This window comes from Delphinapterus leucas, chromosome 9 (assembly GCF_059928025.1).
Source record: "Delphinapterus leucas isolate spDelLeu-1000000601 "Yukka" chromosome 9, BTC_Dleu_Yukka2, whole genome shotgun sequence".
Lineage (NCBI taxonomy): Eukaryota > Metazoa > Chordata > Mammalia > Artiodactyla > Monodontidae > Delphinapterus > Delphinapterus leucas.
Genome location: NC_143137.1, coordinates 15,723,098 through 15,740,603, shown reverse-complemented (window position 1 = coordinate 15,740,603; position 17,506 = coordinate 15,723,098). Strand labels below are relative to the sequence as shown.

General features: G+C 42.1%; 1 protein-coding gene across 2 annotated transcripts in view; it reads right to left on the bottom strand.

Annotated features, from left to right (window-relative positions):
* Positions 1–17,506, bottom strand: part of DGKI (diacylglycerol kinase iota) — a 452,138-nt gene that overhangs the window by 277,644 nt on the left and 156,988 nt on the right. For both annotated transcript variants that reach the window (XM_030759800.2, XM_022580220.3), the window contains exons 2-3: positions 14,897–15,005; positions 3,386–3,481 (exon numbers count right to left, since the gene is read on the bottom strand). In XM_030759800.2, the coding sequence (XP_030615660.2) occupies positions 3,386–3,481; positions 14,897–15,005 (205 nt within the window). The remainder of the gene's footprint in view (positions 1–3,385; positions 3,482–14,896; positions 15,006–17,506) is intronic.

The following is a 17,506-nucleotide window of genomic DNA, read 5'->3' as shown; positions in this document are numbered from 1 at the left end:
GCAATGGAATATTACTCAGCCATAAAAAAGAATGAAATAATGCCATTTGCAGCAACATGGATGGATCTAGAGATTATCATACTAAGTGAAGTAAGTCAGACAAAGACAAATATCATATGATATCACTTATATGTGGGATCTAGAAAGAAAATGATACAAATGAACTTATTTACAAAACAGAAATAGATTTACAGACTTTGAAAACAAACTTATGGGCACCAAAGGGGAAACCTGGCAAGGAGGGATAAATTAGGAGTTTTGGATTAACATACACACACTACTATATATAAAATAGGTAGTCAACAAGGACCTACTGTACAGCACAGGGAACTCTACTCAATATTCTGTAATAACCTATATGGGAAAAGAATCCAAAAAAGAATAGATACATATGTATGTATAAATGAACCACTTTGCTGTACACCGGAAACTAACACAACATTGTAAATGAACTATACTCCAATATAAAATAAAAAATTAAATTAAAAAAACATACTTTCCTTTTCTTCATGGCAGCTCTTCTAATGCTGGAAGATGTCAGTTCTCTCTCCCTTCTCTCATTAATACTCTTTTGCAACCCCGGTTATTTCACTCTTCCTCCTACTACAAAGTTCCCCACCCTGAACCAAGTTAAGCACACTCTCCTGGGTCTTCCCTTTGCCAGTGTCCTTCCCAAAGCGTGATGCCAGAATGAAGTGGAGAGAGTGAGCTAGATTTCTAACGCTTTTACTACATACTGATAATTTTGTGAAGTATATCAACTTACACTCCCACCAGCTGACAATGAGAATACGAATTTTGGTCTAAACTAGCCAGCAGGTATCACCATTCTGTAAATCTTTAACAGGCACACGACGTTGACTCCTCATAGCTGTTTTAATTCGAGTGCCTTTGTTTATATTTTTCATACATATATTGGCCAGCGGTAGTTCTTTTGTGAATTGTCTGCTCTTGTCCTTTCTGGGTCCCCCCTGTCCCCTTTTAATTCATTATGCCCATGGCTGTGGCCAGTAAGTCCTTTCAATGCATTATCTCATCTAACCCTCAAAACAACATTCCTCCCACTTCACAGGTGAAGAAACTGAGCCTTCAGGAACGTATAATGAGGAAACACAGTTAGGTCTTCAGCTTCCTCACCACTTTATGCCTTCATTTAATCCATGTTTTTTGGAGGAGAGACCTTCATCCTCCAGACACTTTGTAAAGTGAGTTAAGAAAGCCAAGTATTTGGGATGAAATTATGAGGAAGATTCAAAAGAACACTAGAAAATTTTGTAATTCTATTACCTCCTTACATCTCCCTAATATTTCCTTTCTTTGTTACTTTTCCTGGCATAGAGGTAATAGTGACCGAGTTAGAATCAATTAGTGGGTAGCAATGCTATTTACTGATACGAGGTTTAAGGTGGATGTAGGTACCTGTTCAGATTTTTACCAAGAGAGGTAACGTGTGGCTGACTCTAAAAGAGCGTCAGAAAAGGATCAAAGAGAGTAATCTGGAAATAAGGTAGAACTCCATAACAAATTACAGTCCATCAGTTGACAGCAGCATCAGTAGATAATAGTTCAAAAGTATGTACACAAGAAGGATTGGCTTTCATTTTTTCCATTTTATATTATCAAGACCAGTGTTTACACAATTAACTAAGATCCAAATGTTAATTCATCATTTATAGCATTTTAGTCTAAACAGCTGAGCTTCTCTTGGTTTTGGTTAATTTAATCAAATTTCATGGAATTATACTTTAATCGAAAATACATATGCATAAAGTTGAAATGATATTTAAATCAACTGAATTTACAACCAGATTAAAAGAAATGCAAACAATGAAGTACAGATCTGAATCAGAAGCAAAATTAATCTAATCCTCCTTCATTTTTCTACCTTGAAGGTGGCCAACAACCAAAGGTCAGGAGTTCTCAATGCCACATAGTGACAACACTGAGATTCAAATCCAAGTTTCCTGACTTTAAATTGAGAGCCTGTACAACTGAGTCTTTAACTGACATTTAACTATTCCCACCCTCACTCAAACAAACCCTGGTCCTCCAAACTCTAATAAAGCTTTCCAAACAAGACCTATAAACGAGGCATCAAAACACCTAATGCAATTTTAAAAAATCTTGGCTCCCCAGCTTTGTGATTCCAGGCACCCTAATAAAAGTCCCTTGGGGCTATTCTTCTATAGACATTGGCAGAAACTCAATTTCTTCCTTATTTGTTATTCATAGAAACATATTCATTCGCAATTCCTAGGTTCTACATTTTGCCCCAAATCCTCTTTCACGTTATAAACAAACATAACAAAAAAGAAAAAAATTATTAGGTCAATTATGATGCCCATTTCCCCAAAATAAGAAAGAATACAACTTTTCTTTCTTCTTTACTATTGTTAGTTTCCCATTACCCTCTTTTTTATTTTATTATTATTATTATTATTTTGGGATTTTTTGCGGTACGCGGGCCTCTCACTGTCGTGGCCTCTCCCGTTGCAGAGCACAGGCTCCGGACGCGCAGGTCCAGCGGCCATGGCTCACGGGCCCAGCCGCTCCGCGGCATGTGGGATCTTCCCGGACCGGGGCACGAACCCGTGTCCCCTACATCAGCAGGAGGACTCTCAACCACTGCACCACCAGAGAAGCCCCCATTACTCTCTTTTTGAACCATAATTTTTAACTACACAAAAATTTTAAGTTCACTTTCTCAATACTAAAATTTAGTTCCTCCCAACTTACAGCCTGGCAACCATGCTCTTTTCATGGAACACAAAGAAGATTTAACATTTAAACATTGTTCCAAATACGGACAAAGCAAATTTTAGAAAGCTATGCTCTGATGGAGTTGACTGTTGATCACTTATATAGTTTCTAGAATTTTCTCATCTGGAGCCTAGTCTGAATTATTTGTGAGCCTACACCCACCACCAGACCGGTGTTTGCACCCATCTCTACCTTCACCCACCAGTAATGTCGTCCACCACACACGCTCCCCTACGAAGGAGAGCCTTCTCCCACAGAGACCCTTCCTCCACCCACAGGTCTCTCCCCACAGGACACGGCTCCGTGTGCAAGCATCGCCGTCATGCACACTCACCTCTCCCCCACCCCCAAACACACTAACAAAAACCAACACTGGTTATCATCACAAAGTAGCACATTATCCCAAGGTTCGACCTGCAGAATCAAGAAAAAACCTAACACCATTCAACTGACCCCTTAAAAGCCATGCTAACTTGATAAGCTGTCAACTGCCTCACAGGGACAGGCTCTTTCAAAGCTTTCCTTGGAAATTCAGGCACGGTGATCCCCGCTGCCTTCAGACTCAACTACCCGCAAGGCTCCCCCCAGGAAGGCCAGAGCACAGGGGTCCCGGGCGCACACTCACTGCAAATCTGACTTGGCAGTTCTCCTCCCCCAGGTAGCACAGGTCTCCCGAGACGTTGGTCTCCAGCCACAGGTGCTCTCCATTCACGGCATTTTCCTGGAAGGAAAAGACCCACCTGACTTCAGTTTTCTTTTCAGGCATAAAGGGACGGGGTGGAGGGGGGCAGATCTCAAATTTAGAGTTTAGATGCAAGAAAGTTAGTGAACCCAAATTGTCTAAACACTTCTCATTTTACCCCTGAAAATACTGCTGAAATTGGTCCTACCAAAATTCTAGAAACGGAAAAAGGTATTTGGAAAAACTGTGAGCAATAATTAATTAATATGTTAAGTCCAAAGATGCGTTTACCCATGGATGTGGTCATCTTTGAAATATGTAACAAATGAGGGGCAAAAAACCCTCAAGGTATTCAATCTAAGGCCTTATTCATCCAGGCCCACTGCAGAGTTCATGACAATTGAGGCCAAAATTCTATTAAAAGTCGACTCTCCTTAGCAAATTAGCTAAGGAGGAGAGCAGTATTAAAGTACTTTAAAGGCTGCTTGAAAATACATTTATATCAGTAATGGATAAATTATACTTCTAAACCAGGAGCTTCTTATAACTTAGTTTTAAGTCGCTGTGTAGTCAAAGCATAATAAATTACTAATTCAAACATTTTACCAGCTCAATAGGGCCTTCGTCCAATTCTAAATTCTTCAAATTGAATGATTTCCCTACTTCTAAAAATATCCACATACCTCCAGTGGCAAACAGAGAATAGCTGTAGGTTTGGAACCCTAAAAGTCTTCAGATCATGATGGATGAGAACAAGATAAAAAATAAATTAGTTCATTAAAAGGCATTTCTTTGCCAGGTATCCTAAAGAAATCCAGCTCCACAAACTAAAATATTCTACTACTGGGAACTTATCATCCAGATTTAACTTACAACCATTTATAGAATTAAATCTCTTTTCATTCTTTTATTCTCTAATTCATTCAATAAACATTCCACACACCTGGTGCCAGGCACTGGGTTAGCATGCAGTAAAATCTACCAGAGAACATGGAAACTAAACACATAATTATAGCAGCAAATACTACAGAAACGTACTACAGCAAAAATCCCACCAACTCTTTTAAAAAGTGAAGTATAAAATGTTGCAGTGGGGAGAAGGTCAAAAATCCTTGATAATACCAATCTAGGCAGGCCCAAAATTAAGTCCCAGTAGGCCAAGTAAGGTGGGTAGGAGCAAGTAAGCCCAGGGAGTCAGAGACTTGCAAGACATCAGTAACTCACTGGGCTGGCGGGCTTCATCCACGCTGGGCCAAGCCGATTGCCCCTGCACACTGGAGACCCTCTACGAGCACTCAGAAGCTTGCTGACAAGGATTCAGGCACGGCAGGAGTGCTAGCGTGAGCTAACCTCACTCCTGAGTGGGGATCTGATTAGAAAGCCCGACATCAGTAAGAGAAGAGGGAAAGAAAAAGGTGGGGGCTTCCTGCCACAGTGGCTCGAGCACACTCGTTCTCAAATGTAATTGCTCATTACAATGACCTGATGGGTTTTGAAGAACACCTGGCTACCAGCCCATCCCCAGAAAGTGTGCTTTAACTAGTCTGAAGTTCTTAGCAAACATCTGCAGCTGTAAGAATGGAAACACCACTTACTGAAATTCAGGGAGAAGATTACAGTAAGAGCAGATTTAGGGAGTAAGCCGAGTTCAGGTTTTTGTTTTATTTTATTTTCCACTGAGTTATAATTAACATTCAATATATTAGTTTCAGGTGTACAACACAGTGATTCTATAGTTTTATACATTATGAAACGATCAGTGCAATGAGTTCAGTGTTGAGGATGTAAAATTCTGAGATGCTTATTAGACCCTCAAGTGGAGATGTTGAGAGGGCAATTTTTATGAGTCTGAAGTTCAAAGAAGAGGTATGTACTGTATGAATAATTTGGGAGGCAACTGTTAATTGATGGCATCTAAAGCCATGAGAACTGAATGCAAAAACCTAAGGACTGAATATGGATGGAAAGCTCTGAGTACTGAGCTGTGGAACATTCCAATACTTAAGTTTGGGGATATAGGAAAGATCCAGCAAAGGGGACTGGGACGGAGTGGCCACTGGGGTACAAGGAAAACAAAAAAGAGTATAACGTTTCCAGGAAGAAAGTGCACCTAGAAGGTCTGTGTCAAAAGCTGAAGAATTGGCCATTGGATTTCACCATGTGAACATGTGAAGTCACTGATGACCTTGACAAAAGTACCAAGAGCAGGATGAGAAGGAAGAAAGCCTGATGGAATTGGGTTCAAGAAATAATATTACTGACTCTAGTTTCAAAATGTGTATGAAACCCAATTAATTCTCACCACATCTACTGTTACCACCCAATCCTCCATCATCTCTGGCTTGGAATATTCCCAATAGCCCCCTAACTGGTGTCTCTGCTCTACTCTTGTCTCCCCATGGTCTGTTCTCCACAGAGCAACCAAAATAATTACCTTAAAATGTAAATCTAATCAGGGACTTCCCTGGTGGCGCCGTGGTTAAGAATCCACCTGCCAGTGCAGGGGACACGGGTTCCATCTCTGATCCAGGAAGATCCCACATGCCGTGGAGCAACTAAGCCCGTGCACCACAACTACTGCGTCTGGGCTCTGGAGACCACGAGCCACAACTACTGAGCCCATGTGCCGCAGCTACTGAAGCCCATGCGCCTAGAGCCCATGCCCCGCAACAAGAGAAGCCGCCGCAATGAGAAGCCGGCGCACCGCAACGAAGAGCAGCCCCCGCTCGCCACAACTAGAGAAAGCCCGCGCGCAGCAACGAAGACCCAATGCAGCCAAACAGCAACAGAAAAAGTAAACCTAATTAAATCGCTCATCTGCTCATAACTCTTCAATGGCTATCTATGTACTCGGAAGAGTGCAAAGTCCTCACTTACCTCGTCCCTGGGAGCCTCTCTGACTTCCTCTCCTGTCTCTCGGCAATCTCGTTTCCCTGCCCAGCTACCTCATCTTCTCTCTCTCTCCCTCTCAGTCGCTGACCTGCCATTACACTGGTCTCGTATTTCCCAAGCAGACTAAGGAAGCTCTCATCTCAGGTCCATTGAATTTGCTGCTCCCTTGACTAAAAATTGCTTACACGAGACACCTGCACTGTGCATTTCTCATTTCATTTAGATCTCTGCTCAAATGTCCCCACATCAAAGACTGTTGACCACATATTCTGTTTACTGTATCCAAACTTCCTATTCTTCTTCATTCTGACTTACGTGGGTAATTTCTATTTACCTTTTGGTTACCAGATCAAGTGTTATTTTCTCAAAGAAGCCATCACTGACCCCAAAATCGAAGTCATTTTGTTAGTTACTCTCATAAAACCATGTTTCCCTCCCATCATTCATTGGCATGATTATTTGATTCATGTTTCGCTCTTATGCTAGATTCTAAGCTTCATATGGACATTAAACGTCCAGCACTTAACTTAGCACCTGGCAAATAGTAGGTGATAAATAAATTTGGGGAACTGAAAAGATGAGATTAAGAAGCAGTGAATGAATCACATTCTTGTTATATGCAATTCCAAGGAGTAGAAAGGATAATTTTTTTTTTAATCTGTCCATAAGTTTGGAGTCACAAACTGTGAGAAGTAAACATGGATGCCTAAGAGACATGACGGTCTTTCAAAATCATGAAAGAAACAGAGGCATGCAAGAAAAAAAGTCATGCAAGGAAAACATGAAACATACCTTTTCTTAGACTGCATTTTCCCCATGCCTCATCCTTTTCCTGTACATCTGTCTCGTCTGACGCATCAGAAGGAAGTAACCTTACGCAAAGAGAGGTCTGGCCTTTGCCCTCAACTATAGGAAGGTAATCTCTCTAAGTGCCTGGAAGGTCTTGCCTGATAAGAGTATCTTTGTTTACATGGGGACCTTGGGCCATGCCAAATATTCTAAAATAGCAGTGACTTATGGTGAGGCGTATATCAGCTCATCCTCCAGAGGGGCTAGGGGCTAAAGTCAACGAGGCAGGTGGTTAACTGTGTCTACATGACCAAGCGCCGGCTAAAACTCTGGGTACCAAGTTTCAGATGAGCTTCCTTGGTTGGCAATATGCCATATGTATAGTTGCACCATGGTTGCTGGGAGAAGTTATCTCTGTCATAAATCCACCGGGAGAGGACAACTGGAAGCTCCTTGTGTAGAAATTTCCTGGACTTTGCACCATGCACCTCTTTCCTTGGCTGGTTTGAGCCTGTATCCTTTCACTATAATAGGCCATAAATGTGAGTACAGCAGCTTTCAGTAAATTCTATGAGTCCTTCTGATGAATTATTGAACATGAGTGTGGTCTTGGGGATTCCGGAACCTGCAAGTGGGTATGATCTTGGGAACTCCTGAATTCAGCTGGGTGGCATTCACACATGAATAGAAAAATAAACTGTTGTAGTTTTCTTCTTACACTTCTGATAAATCCTTATCCAGTTCAAGAGTAATAATCATGAGCTTTGGAGTCAGACAGACTTGCTACCTACTCTATGACCTAGGGTCTCTCTAACTTCCCTAGACCTCAGTTTACTCACCACTAAAATTGTAATAATAATTGTCCTTCCCTCACAAGATCACAATGATGTTTAAATGTGAAAATGAATAACGTTCAATGCCTTGCCCACAATGAGAAGTTAATAGGTGTTAATACAGTTCTCTTTTAAAAAATTTATTCATTTATTTTTGGCTGCATTGGGTCTTTGTTGCTGCATGCAGACTTTCTCTAGTCACGGTGAGCGGGGTCTACTCCTCGTTGCGGTGCGCGGGCTTCTCATTGCGATGGATTCTCTTGTTGCGGAGCACGGGCTCTAGGCACGCGGGCTTCAGTAGTTGTGGCACGTGGGCTCAGTAGTCGCAGTGCACGGGCTTAGTTGCTCCACAGCATGTGGGATCTTCCCGGACCAGGGCTCGAACCCGTGTCCCCTGCATTGGCAGGTGGATTCTTGACCACTGCACCACCAGGGGATTCCCTCAATATAGTTCTTATTATTATCATTGTGGTTAGTCTCCAGTTTTCCTTCTTCCTTCCTAATCCATAGATGTTGGTATTATGCAACATCTATTTCTCTCCTGGGTCTTTGTAGTCAAGACTGCTAGCCATTCACCAAAATCATTTTTCTCTTCTTCCTGAACACACAGCTAGACCTTGTTACCCAGATTCGCTTGTGATTGGATGTGGCCATGTGGCCCAGTTCTAACCAATGGCACATGAGCAGGAGTGACATGTACTATTTTCAGACTTGGCCCATTAAAACCTCCCTCCCTTTTCCCATACTGGATACCTGGGAAGTTGGCCTTTGGGATGATTTTAGAAGGCTTCTAATGACGCTGTAAGAGCAGCTGTCAGTCCAGGTCACTGAATAACTACGTGGAACAGAGCTCACCCGCCACCCAACCTGAAACAGTCCTGGTCTGTTACACAAGTGAGAAATAAAGTTCTCTTGTATTGAGCCATTGCATGATGATTTTATTTATTGCAGCCTAGCCCACCCCAGCTAACACAGGCCTCTTCTCTTTGCTCACAGCTTTGTCTGCATTTCCCTTCATTGTCTACATTTACCCCCAAGTTACCTACCATACACTGAACAGCATGTCTAATCGCCGAGTCCTGGTTTCTTCTGCTCTGAATTCTACTTCTGACATTCTCTCTGATATTTCACACTGCTGTACAATTAACTCCCTTAAAACATAGCTGTGATTATGCCTCTCTCTTGCTTAGGAGGCTAAAAAAAAAAATCCCTATTATTTATAAAACAAAATCTAAACTTAATCCCACGTACTAGACCTTCCATTAATGGTACCAATCTGTCTTTCTTATTCACCTTCACACATTCTATTCTTTTGTCACTCTTCTCTAAATATAGTCATATTTTCCTTTTCTGTGCCATGTTTTTTTATTTATTCCATTCTCCACACCCAGGTGCCTCTTTCTCTCTTCTTTACACATTCATCTTGAAATACCATCTCAAACAGTATATAACTCAGAGTATCCGTCTGTGCCAGACAGAAAAAATAGTTCCGTTTCAAAATGAAGATAACATTTCTTCTGTATTAGTGAGTGTTGAAACAAGTCTCTGTAGATATACATAGATTTATATAGATCAACCTATCTATAGACAGATCTAGCTACCTAAGAGCAGAGACCCACCTATGTCGATACAGATAGGATTTCTTGCTCTCAAGTTCTACCTGAAGTCCTAGTAATAAATAGTTATAGGTAAAAAGACACAAGCTGTGGAGAGGGAGTGTTATAGACTGAATGACACTTACAGATAGAGTACACTGACACCAGAAGCAAATAATCTACACAAAATGAAGACGTTTGCTTGTAAAAAATGTTTTGAAACAATAAGACGATCATAAATATGTATCAAATGTAAATATCCTTACAAATTCAGAAAGGGAAACAAAAATCTGGACTGTCTCCCTCTAAAAATCTTCAAGGTAATAATAGGTGAAATCTGTCTCAGATGGTTTAGATATGTTGTCCAGTAAGCATATGGCAATGGAGCGCTTGAAATGTGATTAGCACTAATTGAGATGTGCTGTCAGTGTAAAATTCACAGCAGATTTTGAAGACTCACTTAGTCTGAAAAAAGCATGTGAACCATATATTGATGGTTCATATATATATCATATATTCATCATATATGTATAAAGAATGTGAACTATACTGATTATGTGTTGAAACAGCAATATTTTTATATATTTGGTTAAACAAAATATAATATTAATTTTACCTATGTCTTTTCACTTTTTAATGTGGCCACTAAAAGTTAGGCTTTGTTTATGGCTCATATATATTTCTGTTCAATAGTGTTAGTTTAGATAATCACTTACTAAGAGGCAAAAGATTAGACCTAGGTACTTCTCACTGACCTGTGAAGTTGTAAGAGTCTATGATTTCTCCCAGCAGCCAATGTGATTTAATTTAAAATTCTCACAATTTTAGAAAATAAAAGATTAGTGAGGGTGCATGAAAACATGCTAGATATGTCCCACTATTAACATGGCTGACCAGGTCAGGACCTTTACTAATTTATAGTCGGTTATCTCCTCCTGCTCTGCTTAGCAATCTGATATCTTGATTAAATGGACAATGTTTTTTGAAATGAGGATGGAACTGGAGAAAGATATCGGGGTGTGAGTCATTACTGGTGATGACACCCAAACCTGAAGTTAAAAAGCAAAGGCCAAGAGCTTGTAAGGAAGGCACAGGTCTGCTTGGACCTGCCATCTGAAACAAGACTAAAATGAGAGCATGCACATGTGCATACAGATACACACACACACACACATACACACACACACACACACACACACACACACACACACACACACCTGCCTCCTCCTGCCTTTTCATTCAAGGTTTCCAAAGATAAAATGACCTAGTTTCATAACCCCATTTAAACCAATCCCACATGAAGACTCTGCTTCCCTAATCTTGTCTCTGAACCAAACAGTGAGGCAGTGAACCCACTGTGCTGTTTTACCTGTCCAGAAGGAAGCACTCCTTTTCTTAGCATCGTCAACCAGAGGGAAGGAAAGGTGGTCTGGATTTAGGATGTGGGTTTGTTTCTGTTGAGGCTCTGTTTCCCACAGCCCTCAGCCTTGGAGGAAATTTTCCAACAAGGAAGGCAAAAATGAATTGAAATCAAGGATGCTATGTTGAAAACCAACATGCTTTTTAAGAAAGATCTTGGTGGCTTTTCTACCATTGCTTTGAGAGTTGTTTAGGCAGTGTAATGGACAAAAGCAAATTACAGAACAGAGGACACAGAGTGAAGATCCACATCCTATGTTCTCTGCTCTAACGCTAAAAACAGGGAAGAAATCTCCACGTCCAAATTAAGTCTCCGTTGCATGGGAGGCATGTGACATTTAAGAAAAGACACACATTATCTGTGCAACAGACTCACTTCGAAGTGGGCTAACTCGCTCTAAACTGGAAGCTTGGATTCCAGCCCAGAAGATGAGACTATTTTTCCTTTTTGAGCATTACTCCCTTCCTTTCTAGCAATTTAGCTTGTTTTCCCCAAAACTGGCTTGGCTGACGTTCATGGCATGGTGTCAAAGGGAGAGCCCCTGTAGGTTGTCACCATGAAAGGGAAGAGAGGATACCATTGGGAGGAAAGGGAAGATCAAAAACTGTGTGTGCTTTAAGTCTTAAAACAATGCACTAGATTAGGAAGGAAATTTAAAAAGAGTTGGGCTTCCCTGGTGGCACAGTGGTTAAGAACCCGCCTTCCAATGCAGGGGACACGGGCTCGAGCCCTGGTCCTGGAAGATCCCACATGCCGTGGAGCAACTAAGCCCGTGTGCCACAACTACTGAGCCTGTGCTCTAGAGCCCGCGAGCCACAACTACTGAGCCCGTGTGCCACAATTACTGAAGTCCGCGCACCTAGAGCCCGTGCTGTGCAACAAGAAGCCACTGCAGTGAGAAGCCCGCGCACCGCAACGAAGAGTAGCCCCCGCTCACCACAACTAGAGAAATCCCGCGTGCAGCAACCAAGACCCAACACAGCCAAAAATTAAAAAAAAAATTTTTTTAAAGATTGTTCATTTTAATGCATTTAGTCCAGAAAAGTGGGCTGATAGAAGGAGAGCAGTGGTCACGCTGCTTTTTTGTAGAGAAGCAGACAAGGGAGTAGAATAAAGAGTATGGTAGTAGGTCAAGCCAGAGGACTAGTCTTATAGTTTAAACAGAACAAAGAAAACCCGGGTTTAGCTTCTTGAACAAGCAGGCAAACTAAAGTAACATAAATGAACTTGGTGTAAAGCACTTAGGTTAGGAAAAGCCAAAAATTTAGAAACAAGGGCAAGTCTCAGCAAAAAAAAAAAAGTCATTGAAATGTTTTTAACAATCTGCTTCTTCCTCTCTTCTGAGAAAAATCTTTTACATGATTGTCTTAAGGAAGTATCGGGCTGGCTTCTGTTTGCTAACAGCAATATTAGCCCACAATTACAGGTGTTTTTTTTCTGAGTCACATCTTACAACTCCTTCTACATCAGATCTCTAAATAAGCCCTGAGATGGAGTGTCTTCAGAGAAGGCTTTCCATTTTACCTCCACTGTTAAACATCCCCAAAGTGTTTCCTGCCACCATGATAATTCATCAGGCCACCAAGACAGGGTGGCCATAATCAAAGGGGCTGAAGGATTAAGGATCAGCTACGCACCCCGGCCATACTTCCTATTTGCTCTTCCTGAACTGTGTACTGCAGTTCACCCACCACTAGCCAAAAATACCACTGTGATGAAATGTTAGAGTATATACCTCTCTACAGGAATCAGAAAAATAATACCTTCTAGTCAAGCTTTGGCTCAGGAAGGAAAATTCTTTCTAAGAGCATTTTCTGGTAACTCTTTCCAACATCAAATGGGGATGGAGGTGTCCTTCCTCACAACCCCAGTGATGCTCTCTGTACCCCTCTACTCTAGCTGTTGCTGCCCTGTATTTTAGCTGTCAATGTCCCTTCTGCCCATGGCATTCTAAGCTTCTTGAAGACAGAAACCATATCTTCATCACCTCAGAATCCTAAGGAACTAACACAGGTTCTAGAACAAAGCAGGTACTCAACAAATGGTGATCAATCAACCAATTCGTCAATTACTTTATTTCTGAATAGAAAACCTGCCGGCTGTACCGTTTACAAAGAACTTTCACACTCATTGCCCCCATTTGATCTTAACAACAGCCCTGAAGTCCCCCTTAGGGAGGGGTCACCATTGTCCCCCTCTACCGATGAGGACCCTGAGGCGGAAAGAAATCAAGTGACTTGACTAATGTCACAAAAGGGGCAGAGAAATGATTTAATGGATGTTTCTATCTAAATGATATAAACTCTCTCTCATTAGAATCTTGCATCTCAGTTAGGATCCTACTACTTTGGCAGAGGATTTGGAACACCATGGATATTAAACTAACTTTTTTGGGTCCCTGTAACACACTCTCATCATTGGCCCATGCATATCCCTTTTTTATTTAATTTACCTGTTTGTTTATATATTTAATTCTTTTTAAATTATGTAAGCACTACTGTAAATGTATTCTACACTGTCTTATGGTTTAAGAGTTTATTAAATAACTGTCCTGGAATAAAGGGAAATTCGAGGAGAGGAACAGTCTTCCTGAACACCAACTCAACATACACAGGCGCTACTGGAGCACTCTTGGACTCCATCAAGGAAGAAGTTGCATTCCAATTAAATTCAGTCTTTTGCCAGGTACTTCATACACTGCATACATTGGTATGTGTCCAGAGTATAAAATAAGGATGTTAGTAAGTGTGTTCTTGGGAAAGAGGGAGAAATATTATAGTATTAAAGGACATTAAATCATAGCCTATGTGCTAAAAATAAAATTGAGTTTAAAAATTCCTCTCCTTCCCCCTACCCTGCCATAGTCTTTCTTATGGGAGGAAAAGAACACGGATTATTCCCTCTGTTCAACTCAACCAGAAATGCTAAACAAGATTCATCATTAAGACCAGACTGGCAGAATCTCAGAGCAGCCCTCCTCTAGCTTCATACTGTTCCTTACATTCCTTCAGAAAGGGACAAGGCCTTTCAGTCCACAGTTAAAAGTGTCTTCAGCCAAGAACTTGACTCACCGAAGACTCTCAGTAAAAGAAATTCACACGGCACTCTTCAAGGTTAACAGTTTTTGTACATGTCTTTCAGGTAAAACATTAAAATCAGCTAATATACAGCAGATGCAAACTTTTATATATAGAATGGATAAATAACAAGTTCCTACTGTATACTGCAGGGAACTATATTCAATATTCTGTGATAAGCCATAATGGAAAAGAATATGATAAAGAATGTATATATATGTATAACTGAATCACTTTGCTGTACAGTAGAAATTAACATGACACTGTAAATCAAGTATACTTCAATAAAATAATTTTTTTTTAAAAAAACAGCTAATATACCCACCCCGCTGATATGAGACCCATCTACCTTTGGGTTAGGGGAGGAAGTATAGCAAACAGGAGAACATGGAGTGCCTGGAATGTAAAGTGAGGTCATCCTCTCGCAGGAAAAGAATAAAAAAAAGAAAAAGAAAAAAAAGGACCAAAAAAGAAAAAGCAGCTTGAGCTAAGGAAATCAAACTTGGACTTTGTGATGTCGCTAAGAGTAAACTCTATTTATCATCAACTTGGCAGGGACCAATAAAGCATGTGCACAGAGGTACTTTTTATCTCACAGCTGCAAACCCAGGCAATAGTGCTTCAGAGGATTCATGAAGTTTTTATTTTAGTTTTCAATACGTCTGACTTCATATAAAGGAGCTATGTTCTTAGGAATCTGGAAATGGAGCCAGGGCTTAGATGCCCAAAGATGGATCAGTGAACAATATTGAAAATGATTAAGTCTTGTTGGTAGCTACAGGAATCGTGAGGATGAGAGAGACGCACATGCAATGGAATGGTGTTGAAATGAAACAGCCGACACCTACAGTCCAGTCCAGAGTCGCTCTGGGCTCCTTCGCTGGCCCGTTTGCCACAGGAATGCTGAGGGGATGTGCAGGGGCCAGGTGCTGCAGGCCCGCCCGGGAGATTGCTTTCCTGCAGCAAGAAGAAACACAAAGGAAAACCAACATCAGAAGGTAATACAGAGCTAAACAGTTCCCGTGGGGTAGAAACAATGCCTGAATTAGTCTTCCACACGTGAAGACCTTTGCAAATGTACTGGAATATATCTCTCTAAAGCGCATGGTGAAGACAGAGGGTGGCAGGTCTCAAAAGACAGGGAGACTGAGGGGACCACCTTAGGGTGATATCGCTTCAGGACCAGAAATTAAAATGTAAGCCCCTATTCAGGGCAGAGGGCGGAATGCAGGTCTCTGTGTTTACAGAAAAGGACCTAAGGCTGGGGTGGTCCCAAATCTTAGACAATTTTAAAGCTACCAGAGACTAAGCAAGAAAAGCAGGCTCATGAGGTTTTCGACTGAAATTCCTCCATTTCCCACCAAAGAGCTCTCCAAGCTGGCTCCCTCCCCAAATTCAGTCGTATGCATCTCAAGAACATCCTCCCTTACCCTTGCAGAGGAATTCTACACATGGCCTGAGGTCCTAAATGGGAAAAGACCGATTTGCATCCTAGAAATCGCACACGCTGAAAGACCAATATCTTACCAGGGTCCGTGGTAAGAAAAATCCAAAACACATTGGTTGGATTTTAGGTTTGTTGAGTGTAACGTAACAGAATTTGGGTCAGAAAGGAGCGAATGAATCAGGGGAGGTTGAGAAAGTCAGGCCTGACACTGGTCTGCAAAGGTAAGAAATCAGAGGAGCTGCTTTAGCAAAGCAAACATGACTGTTGCTGAGCAAAGGGAAGGGAGGAGATAAGAGCCTAGTGGAGAAAGTGAGGACAGCAAGATAAAGGAAGAAAGCAGGGATCACCCACGGAGAGCTTGTGGTACCATCAGGAATAACAGAAGCCCAATTTCTGAAGAGCTCCATCAAAAATGTCGACAGGGCTTCCCTGGTGGCGCAGTGGTTGAGAGTCCGCCTGCCGATGCAGGGGACACGGGTTCATGCCCCGGTCCGGGAAGATTCCACATGCCGCGGAGCGGCTGGGCCCGTGAGCCATGGCCACTGAGCCTGCGCGTCCGGAGACTGTGCTCCGCAACGGGAGAGGCCACAATAGTGAGAGGCCCGCGTACCGCAAAAAAAAAAAAAAAAGTCAGACAGTGGTCTCAAGTTTAAACGGGAGTGCTGATTTGTGGATTAACTAAGTGGCTCCCTGGACGGGAGAGAAGCGTTCCTCTCTGGGAGGGTCCACATGTGCTCTGAGAATGATCTGAACTAGAATCAGGCGGGCCTTTGTGATGCTGCAGCTCTGAGTCCCGAGTGGGTCTGAGCGGGGTGTGGGGGGCAGGAATCTGCGCTTACACATGCTTCCCAGGTGCTTCCTTCTGTCGCTAAAGTCTTCACGCTGCTCTACGGGAGTGCAAAAAGATTTTAATCTAAAACGGAACCAGAGGATATGAAATGGAGAGTCTCACACATGTGCCCTCAGGCAAACGAAACATAAGAACTAAGAGATTGATTTCCAGTAAATGCCTGATTTACAGGAGACAGAACCTTATCCCTCAAGCAATGAACATTCGCCAAGAATCTCTCCCCATCCTCAAACCAATGAACTTGCTGCTTGGATTCTGGCTGGACTCTCCATTCTTTGCTCTCTTTGACCATAAGAGCAGCTCGTCCGAAATTATCAGCAGATTCGCCCATAGCTTACTATAGTTTGCGTGTCCCACATTGCACTGCTATTCCCATATAAACTCAATTTCTGGTCATTTGAGCGTGCTTCAGTTTACTTCTTTATTTAGGTTGACAGAGCAAGACAGGGGCCACTAACTACCCCAGGCCTATCAAGTGGTGGTGGGGGGAGCCTGAAGGAAAGCACCAGCCACTTCATTACCTACTTTACTTGCATTAGCTTTCTGTAGCCTGTCTCATAGGATGTACACACTGCAGTAAGAACCTGCCATCTCTGACACTACACCTGCAGAAGCACCAAGTCCCCAGGGAGGCCCAGATGCTCATACAGAGGAATAAGGCTACACACAGACAGTGAGATGGGGAGAGGCAGGCAGTGATGGCCAAATGTATGGTGAATCCCATCATAACCCAGCAGAATCCAAGCTTTGTTGGACTCTAGAAGACAGATGATCTCCCTGTACTGTTCACTGATCTCTGCAAATTCCACCCATTCATGCAATTTGTAAAGGTGAACAAGATGAACAGCAGAACCAAAACCCAAGGGAAGTCTGGGTAGAACCCAGAAGAGAATCCAGGATGTATAGCCAGTAATCAAGGATCAAGTGTGTCTGAGAGTTCAGCAAGTGTCCAGCCTTCTTCCCCTTCCCCGTCCCCTTCCCCTTCGCTTCTTCTTTCTTCTTCTCCTTCTCCTTCTTCTTCCGCCCCTCAGTCCAATGTATATTCCATTTTGTTGAGCCATAAGGAAAGAACACTGGAAGATTCTTCTTCTCCTCCTTCTCCTTCTTCTTTTCTCCTCTCTTTCTCTACACAGGAAGTCCCAGAAACACTGGATAGGTCCT